The 9,365-nt window shown below is 38.2% G+C and overlaps 1 protein-coding gene across 1 annotated transcript; it reads left to right on the top strand.

Moving 5' to 3' along the window:
* The first annotated feature begins 327 nt into the window (after nucleotides 1-327).
* LOC121645295 (bcl-2-related ovarian killer protein homolog B-like) lies at nucleotides 328-8,324 on the top strand. The gene is made up of 5 exons (XM_041993732.1): nucleotides 328-740; nucleotides 1,146-1,487; nucleotides 2,412-2,540; nucleotides 5,612-5,775; nucleotides 7,244-8,324. The coding sequence occupies exons 2-5, from the start codon at nucleotides 1,265-1,267 to the stop codon at nucleotides 7,367-7,369; spliced, it is 642 nt and encodes a 213-aa protein (XP_041849666.1). The 5' UTR covers nucleotides 328-740; nucleotides 1,146-1,264; the 3' UTR covers nucleotides 7,370-8,324.
* The last annotated feature ends 1,041 nt before the right edge of the window (nucleotides 8,325-9,365 follow it).

The raw sequence follows: 9,365 nt of genomic DNA, 5'->3' as shown, positions 1-9,365 counted from the left end.
GGGATCAAGTGTATTTAAAAAGTTTGAATATGATTAAAGCCACAGCATAATATACAATAAATGTTGGCTAATGAGTCCAGTTTTGTCTCAGTTCCCCACCTGTGGAGCACAGAACATCCAACCTATATCCTGATTTTATCACTCACATAGACTAGGCTGTGAAATGTGCATTTATTGTATTTGCATCTTAAAACACGTTGTCACTGGCTTAAAGATGTTAGAAGTATGACGTGAAAACGAGATCCCTCTCTACGTATTTGTCGCTGGTTAATCCGCCCAAATTTGTGAATGGAGGTAGCTGCAGTCTTTCTCTTTTTGCAGGGGAGGCAGGTTTCGCTTGCTGCTGAGGGGAGGCGGGAACTAAAACTTAACACTCCGTGCTTCTCCCGGCTCCAAAACCAACATACCCACAGGACTCAAACGAGAAGGTGGAGCAACAGGTAGGCGTCCTTCAACTGCATCGCTCGGCTCAATCTGTCGGTGTTCTGCAGGGAACAAATGAACCGAGAGGACCATGCACCATGCGGGAATATAGGACCAGAACTTTGCCTCGTTTCCTATTTGTCTGTAACAACTGAGGTGGAGACTTGAGAATTTTACTCTTGAGTTTCTTGATTTTTTTACCCCCTCGGCTGGGAACCACTACCCAGCACTGCTGTGAAAAGCTTCCTTCATCGGGATTAATTCCATATTGGTAATATCTGGAGCAGAGATATCTCACTGTGGATTAGATGCTGATGGTAAGTGTGGCTTTTACTTGAAATCTATACATTTGAAACTGTCTGGTCAGTCTTGAGATTTGGAAAATTCAGTTTTATATCAGACTGAGATAAAGGTAATAATGCCAACCAAACAAACTATTTCCCCAGTTATCATATTGTATCAGAGCTTGTTGCATAATCCAAGAAGTGTAGCAATATCTTGACTATCCCACCATGTGACTCACAACAATAACGCCTCCATCATGATCTTATGTAATTTTCCGGTCCGTTTTAGGTTTTGAGGATCTTTTTACGCCCACATTTTTTATAAATGTTTTTTTTTTTTTTTTTTAAGTATGTAACAGCAGTCACGCATAATGGTTTTTGCCTTTCTGAACTAACCTACTCTAAACCAGTTCCTTATCTGTCATTTTGTCCTCACAGCTGACATTTTTTCTTCATTACTAAACTTGGCTCCTCTGGGAGAAAAGGAGGACATTCTTGATTACACAGCTGATCCTTCAGAGGTCAGACTCTCTGGCCTGGATTCCCTGCAGGCTTACATGGAGGTTCTCCGGAAGTCTACTGTGTTTGCTGCAGAGGTTCTGGACGTGTTTGACCGATCATTGACTGAAAAGGAGCTGGTGTCCCAGTCTAAAGAACTTTGCAGAGACTACATCCTGTCCAGACTCAACCAGAATGGACTAGGATGGTCAAAAAGTGAAATAAACTTTTCTCCCTCCAATGCAGCACTCGCTGAGGTGTCTCTGGTGCTCCTCTGTCTTGGTAAGAGACACAGTCTAGGCAAGGCATGTTGAGCTTTGAACTTGGATTTATTTACTTTTCTTTTTTTTAAATGCAAGAAAAGGGCAATTTAATTGAATTGCCTAGTGTCTTATTTACTGTTGCACATATATGTATGCCTTTGGCTTAGCATAGACTTTAAAACACAGTTAATCTCATTTAAAAAACTTAGGAAATGTTTTGTTATCACTTCACATAAGAAACAAAAATTCTCTAGGTCCTTACCCAAACCCATTTGTAGAATGGGGGGGACAAAAAAAGGAAAATTATGTAACTTTTAGAAATATCCTCAAAATATCTACCATACTTGGAAAAGTATTTTATTTAAGGTTTACCAGATACTGGTTTGGGGAATTCTGTGTGCCTTCATTTGCAGGTTGAAATTAGGCCTAAATTTTTATTCAACACACTGGATCACTGAAAAAAAAATCCATATTGCAGTCTGACCCAGGCTAATTAATATTTGAAATTTCTTCTGAAGTAATAAGTGTTTTCATGTCGAGTGATGTGGGCTCTACCTCTTTGTTTTAAAAATGAAGAGTTGTTTTGTTTCAATTGGCTATTCATAAAATTAGATGTGAGGAACAAGATTACTCAACATAGCAGGCAAAGAAAAGAAATACATGTGAAATATCACAAACTAGACTTGAATAACTCTTTAGACTTAGTATTAAAATTGATTTCCACACACCGTCTATACTATTTTAAGACATTAAGCCTGGAGCAAGAGATGAGTAAAGGATCATGTCTATATGTGCGATGCCACCTTGTAATGTCCAGCCTTCATATATGTCAGCGCATTAAACTGCTACACCTTTATTATCTTTTGTCTTGTTCATTTAGATTAACCCAACTCTTCCTAATATACTTTCTTCTGGTGTTTTCTCTGCTCTTCTTCTTTTCTAGGAGATGAGCTGGAGTGTCTACAGCCTGGTCTGTACAGGAACGTGGCGCGGCAGCTCAGTATTTCTGTTGCCATGGAGAACATGGTTTCAGATGCCTTCCTTGGCGTGGCAACAGAGATCTTCTCAGCAGGTACAGTACACGGCTGCTGTGAATCTGGAGGTGTTTATTATGAGCTGGAAATTAAACGTGATTTGCCAGCACAGGAAGTGACTTTCAGTTGTTACCACATGGGAGTTAGCATGATTTGACAGGTGTGATTCTGCAGTTTTTGTGTGGTCTGCTTGGCAGAGAGAGGCTTTCAGTAAAAGGGAGTGGGTGTGAGTAGGTGGAGGGAGACTTTCTCTAATAATTAGTTCTACCATCTAAGTTTAGAAACCGTTTTCTAAACACAGCTGCAGGCTGTGGCTTCTTCATACAAAAGCTTGTCAGAAAAGTTGACTTCTGTTTGTGGCCTAAAGTGCACAGCCTCACAATTAGAAAGATATTCTGTCTTTCTGCGTTGAATATGTGGTTCTCTACTTAGAGACGGCAAGTTGATTGCTAAGAAATAAAACATTTTTTAAAATGAATCAATTAACAAGGAACATTTATATTTGTTTAAAAAGATCTTCCATGTTTCTAGAAATGATCCAAATGAGGCAGAAGTTTTACAGCAGGAGTTTTAATTAAAGTCACAATTTTTCAAACTAATGCTTGTTTATGTAACCAGCTAACTGAGTTACAGCTAATGGGATCTCATGTAGGTCTGTCAGAGAGCAGCAGATTTCCAGAATATTGTATTAAATTATTACACAACTGCAGATGCAGAGGCTGAACTGGGACATCAAGAGATACAGCTGTCCTTTGTGGCTTCTCCTCAGTCCAGATTCACACTTAAGTGTGCTGTCTGAATTTTTGACTTGTGTGGGTTTGGGCTCAATGCTCCCAAGTATTGTGGTTGTTATGCTCTCCTGCCTTGACAAAATTCTGTAGCTTTTTTTGGTAAATATTTATTCTTAGACCTTATACAGTGTTTGAAAACTTGGTGTCCAAAATGCAAAGGATTTAACTTTAATGATGTCCTTAAAAAATGTTGAAATATGTGTCTTTTGTGATAGATGACTTACTACTTGAGCACTGACCAGTAAGGTCTGTTGTGTTTGATTTATTTTTATTTAACTTTATATTATTTTTTTACAGCTACTTAAACACTATAGAGAAGAGACGGGTGGGATCAGGCTGGGCTTCAACCTGTGATGTCTAAGGGTGCAGCTAAATAGAAAGAGACCATAAATGCCTCTTTCTGAATACTTTTTTCAGAAACAGAGGAATGACAGTCCAAGTGCATTTGACTTTGGCTGTATGTCTGCTGAACCCAGTAAAATGCTTTGAAATGGTATACAAGTTGAAAGAAAGAAAACAAAAAACAAGAAGTAGAATAGGATCATCTCCTTTTCTTTAAATGATGGTCTAGTGTTTCCTTTGACTGAAAGAGGAAACTTTGAAGCACCTTTGGCGGCTAGAATTGAGCAAATTTGACAGTTTTTATTGCCTCTGTGAGACAAAAAGATAATTAATCTGCACACAGGCTTTCGATTAATGGTTGGATCATAAGGTTACAATGTTTCCTCTGTTGGCTGATGGGTGCATTTTAGATCAGCCTGTCTTGTTGCTGTGGATCTCAGCTTGTATCTTGTTTTTGTGACAACAAATGGGGTTTGTACATTTTTAAAAGAAGAAAAGACACTTTGAATTGCTTAAATAAAATTGACTTATGTACTCAGTATAAGCCTTGGGGACAGATTAGAGAGTCTGGCTACAGTGTGATGAACAAGTAAAACTTGGCTTGTTGCCTGGAAATACAAAAAAAAAGAAAGAATACTTGCTAAAAATAATTTTCATGCTTGTGTTCTGCCCAAATATCCCCATGTTTTGACGTCATCAAGGCTGTAATTTGTAGAAATGGCGTGGGATTCCTAGTGAAGGAAAAACAAACTGGGCTGCTGCCGCCTCTTGAGAGGGGTCAGAACCTGGATTTATATAAGAAAAGAAACATCTAAATTTGTCATTATGTCTGGAATTTGTTTTAAAGATATCTTTTTATTTTCTAGGCTTAGCTGTCTTTCTTCCATCACAAATGAATAACACCCAAACATGTCTTTAGAAGGGGTGTAGCAGCCTGCACTGTGGTGTCTTCTATAAAATCAATATAGCCTGACTCTCCTTCATCTATCTTCTCCTGCCTCCCACTCCTGTTCGTTCTCTTTCCGCCCTCTTCTCTTTATCCCTGACAATCTCATCTCTATTCTTGGCCTGCTTCTCAGTAGGGAGTGAGCCGTGACGTGATCTGGCAGCCTCCATAGACGGTTATCTCGTTAAGCTCTCCTAGCCCGATCCCCTTATAACCACAGTCAGACACTGCAGGTCAGTGCTGAGGAACATTCATGACAGAGCAAGCTTGGTTAAAAGAGGCCAATGCCATGAGGCCAATGCCATTAGGTCCTGCTCTGCATCAATGACAGCCATTATAACAGTCCCCACTTTCTTTAGGAACTGTATCTGGAAATGGGCGTGTGCCCTTAATTCTCAGATCAGGCTGTTTTCATGGGAGGTCTTCTTGAAGTGAGATGGGTTTAACCAGTAAAAGGGACCAAGACTTGGCCTTTTTCCATTTTAATTACCTCTGAGTACTTTCAAACTTGTAAAATATCCTTTAACTCAGGTATGTACTTCACCTTCTAGTTTACAGCAGCAGATTCTAATGTTTTTGTTACATCTGGCTGGTCTCATAAAACGTCTTATCAGTCACATTAACGCACATGCTCTGGTTTGTTGACTTGAACCTGGTATTTACTGTTTACCTCTGTACAAAGTCCACTTTCTGCCCCACATGGACCATGTCAAGTCAGAATATGTAACGGAAATCTCAGACAGATGAGTGCTATCGCTTGGAAAAGAGTGCTAATACAGTAAATGGCAGTTTATTGACTCCAGTCTAAAACTGTCCCTGTGGAGGAGAAATGCTCGTGTCTTCTGTATTGAGCGTTATTTTTTCTTCTAGTCTGTCAAACAAACTTCCCTGTGACTGTACACAGAATCAATCAGCTTAAACTGCTGGGACGAATAATACAGGAATGATTTAAAATCTGTGCAAATGTCCATTTCTGTAAAGATAATTAAAAGTAAACCCACTGTATCTTATTTTTGCTTTTGTGTTGTAGGTATAACATGGGGTAAGGTGGTATCCATGTATGCAGTAGCTGGAGCCTTGGCAGTGGACTGTGTCAGACAAGGCTATACCACTACAGTGCACATCTTAGTGGACACTCTAGGACAGTTTGTCCGCAAATTCTTGGTATCTTGGCTGAAGAGGCGGGGAGGATGGGTGAGTGCCTGAATGCTTTCTGATAATCTAGTAAATTAAGAACATGATGCATTTTCTGTTTATCGCTTGATAAATGGCTACAATTTCCACATCTTGATGCCGCTGCATGATTTGTGTCGAGGAATTTAGAGCAAACCTAAAGTAAAACAATTAAAAGAGCTTTCATCTAAGAAACTTAAAAAGGGAGGAGCACTTCCTGCTCCAGGGAGGATCTAAAAAAAAAAGCTATATTTAGTTTTTCTTTTCTATTTATTAATTGGATATCACTTTGTTGTCATGAGCCTTGAAGCTCAGCAGAGTTGCATAAATACTGATGGTACTATGATCACTGAGCTCTTAGACCCACTGTTGGTGGTTTCTGGTGTTTGTGTTGTTTTATGTTTGATTCACACAAGGATTATTTTATCAGTCTTAATGGTAGGTGTAGGAGAAAGGGAGTGTCTGACAGTAATCTCATGTAACTCAAATGTTTGCCACAACTGGTTACGAATGAGTGGCGAATGCACGACTTATTGGAATTTAAAATTGTAACCGTCACTATTCTTATCTTTCAACAGTATTATGGGTCATAATCCATTAAAACTATTACTCTAACAAGATCATGCATTTTTTTCTGGAATGAGCCCATTTTACAGTAATCTTTTCTAAGTTTATATTCCTATATTAGTATGGCTTAAAATCACGAGTGCTTAACTATTGCTAAATCTGATAGTGAAGTATAATTTGATTTGTTCGTACACTACCACCCGCATGATACATGGCAAGCAAGAACTTGGTTTATCAGTCACATTATCCAGGTTAATAAGGTTTATCCAGCCTTGCAAAGTGAAAGAATGGGGTTTCTTGAATAGAATCTCAATAGTTTTTTTTGCAAATTTTTGCCTAAAGTGTTGTTAAATACCCATCGTATCTAACATTGTGAAGTGGCGCTATACAAATAATAAAGCTTTAAATCCTTGGTATCTGTAGGAATATATTTCATAAGCACAACCTCTTTGGATTAATTTTGGCTGACCTCTTTTGAACATTATAGGCTATAATGTAAACAAAAGGAAAAAAAAACTCCTCATTCTGTACATTGCCACCTTTTCCCTTTTTGCTCTTCTCCCTGAAATGTGATGTTTTAGTGAGATGCTGCAGGGGGGCCTCTCACTGCACAGTTTCAGTCTGGCATAAAGGGCCTCGCTCCTTCAGCCCAGACTTCAAAAAACATAATATTTGGGAATCAGTCACTTGATTTTTGGTTTAGTTGTGCCACAATACCCAGTCATGATGCAAACGTGTTGCATCAAGACGTTCAGGAGAAGTTATTCTCTGCAGACCTCGTACATGTTAAAAAAGAAAACAAAACAAAACGCTGTAGAGCATGCTAATGGGAAAAATCCAAAGATGACTTCTCAAAGATAAATTAAACAGTAAACACTTATGTGATTTAAAAATTCATATATTTGTGTTTTCTTCTTGCCAGACGGAAATCACGAAGTGTGTGGTGAAGAGGGATCTCACCCCCGAATACAACTGGCTAACCTCCGTTGTGGAGTCTGTCAAGTATTTCCTAACTACAATGTACGTCTACATCATGAAGGAGCCATGAGCAGCTGGAACAGAACAGAGGAGTCGGCATATTATGTGAATGAAACCTCAGACCTGTCCATAAAAGCTGGATTGAAGATGGTCGCTGTGCTCAATGAGGAATTAGCCCTCCAGCAGACTTTTCATCTGTTGCTGAATGGCCATCAATGAGTGTTTCATCAGCAGCGTGTTTGTGTTGTCTCGGTGTCAGATGAGCCTGTAAGCGATTACCCTTCATCCAAAGAGTATTCACTATGGTATTAAATGGCATAAATGGCATCATTTGTATTTTTCCAGCTCGTCTTCACTTTTTCTTGCTGCTATATGAATTTATGAGTGCAGTAAACCAGGCATATCCACTGTAATGTGAAGCTGTTCATACTGCTGATGTTTAGTGGGACTTCTGTCTTAGGATATATATTTCAAGAGGAGTGATGGAGGTGAAAGCTGGGTTTGCAATGAAACTGATTCTCAGCTGACTGGGATGGCACTTTTGAGTTTTCTTGGTCTTAAAAAGGCTGTTGGAAGTGTTTCAGTCACCAGTAAGTTCTCATTTCAGAGCAATATCTGGTGGTATCAACTGTTTACACTTCATAAGTTTAAGCTATTGTACTTGACCAAAGCACAGTGTTTCTTTTCCTATAAAATTACTCTGGAAATATTCTGCAGTTTTTTGACACGTGACCTTTTTTTTTTATTTTTTAGCCAAAGAACTTAGAGGACTACTACTACTGAATGTGAATGTATTGGCTATACTGATTTGTTTTTAATCTGTAAATTGTTTATTTATAATTTTATTATTTTTTTTTATCTGTAGTTATGACCAACAGCTGAAACCACTGCAGTATAAAGACTGCCACTACGACAACTCTAAGATTGTGTGTTATGGGTGTCACTCTCACAGTGTTAATTTGTAAATAAGTGTGGCTGATTTTTCTTTTAAACCCACAATAAAATATAACCAAACCCCTCAACAATGAGCTCATGGAAGTTTATTTTATTATTACAGATTGTTTAAGAAGCTCCCCTTGTGAAACAACGAGTAGTCTAAAGCAGATTAAAGGCTGCACTCTGCATTGTGGGTTGCAGGAGTTCTTGGGTCACTGTCACTGTGTTCATTATAGTGTTCAATATTCCACTGCCACTTAAAGTTTCACCAGCAAAATTTCAGTCCAATACAGAATAAAAACAAAAGCAACACCTAACATGGAGCCCTTCAAGCTGTGATGCACTTTAAATGGGGCACAATTCAGATTGCTGAGGGACAAGAGAATGCTGTTTTTTTTTTAATTAGGCCAGTTTGAAAGGTTTCTAACTCAAACCAGCAACTTGACAAATTAGCTGTTGTCTCAGTTGAGATATGCACACATAAGACGGAAGTGAAAAATCAATTTTCACATCTAAATGGTGACAATTTGGATTCATATTCAGACCTTTATAATAAATGCACTCAGACACAGCAGGAATTATGTAGTTTTTTTTTATTATTATTTAATTGTAGGTTTTTACACTTCTTCTGAATATAATCAACTTTATTATTTCCAGGTCATATGTGTTACAAATACAACGCAAGTATTTGCTACAAGGTTGTTACGTTTGTTTTTTAAAACTTCAGGTTCATGTAATAGATTTATATTTTAATGGATAACAGCAGCAGTTACTCTGGGAAGCAGCAATAAACTAAAATGTGTTTGACTTGCTAAAAAACTTGGTCCAATTGTTTTAAGAGGAGCTGATCATTTCTCCCCAGTCTGAGTCTTCCTCATTCTTTAAAAAACATACAAAGGTTTATATTAAACCTTGAAAACTTGAGATAAAGAGGGAGACACACACACATGTATATATATATATATATATATATATATATATACATACATATATCCCATCAATCTGACATTGATCACATATTTATTAGAAGACAAGAGGTTTCATACACAGCCCATGAGAACATTGTCTGCAGTGACTCAGCAGGATGATTCAGAAAAGTGATTTGACACCAGATTTATCACACTTACAGG

Source organism: Melanotaenia boesemani, chromosome 8 (assembly GCF_017639745.1).
Source record: "Melanotaenia boesemani isolate fMelBoe1 chromosome 8, fMelBoe1.pri, whole genome shotgun sequence".
Lineage (NCBI taxonomy): Eukaryota > Metazoa > Chordata > Actinopteri > Atheriniformes > Melanotaeniidae > Melanotaenia > Melanotaenia boesemani.
This window is presented reverse-complemented; position numbering and strand designations above follow the sequence as displayed.

Bases quoted from the DNA above. Each gene is read 5' to 3' on its own strand.
- LOC121645295 (XM_041993732.1), top strand. From the start codon at position 1,265: ATGGAGGTTCTCCGGAAGTCTACTGTGTTTGCTGCAGAGGTTCTGGAC. The intron at 1,488-2,411 runs GTAAGAGACACA...CTTCTTTTCTAG, and splicing joins TCTGGTGCTCCTCTGTCTTG to GAGATGAGCTGGAGTGTCTA. The intron at 2,541-5,611 runs GTACAGTACACG...TTTGTGTTGTAG, and splicing joins AACAGAGATCTTCTCAGCAG to GTATAACATGGGGTAAGGTG.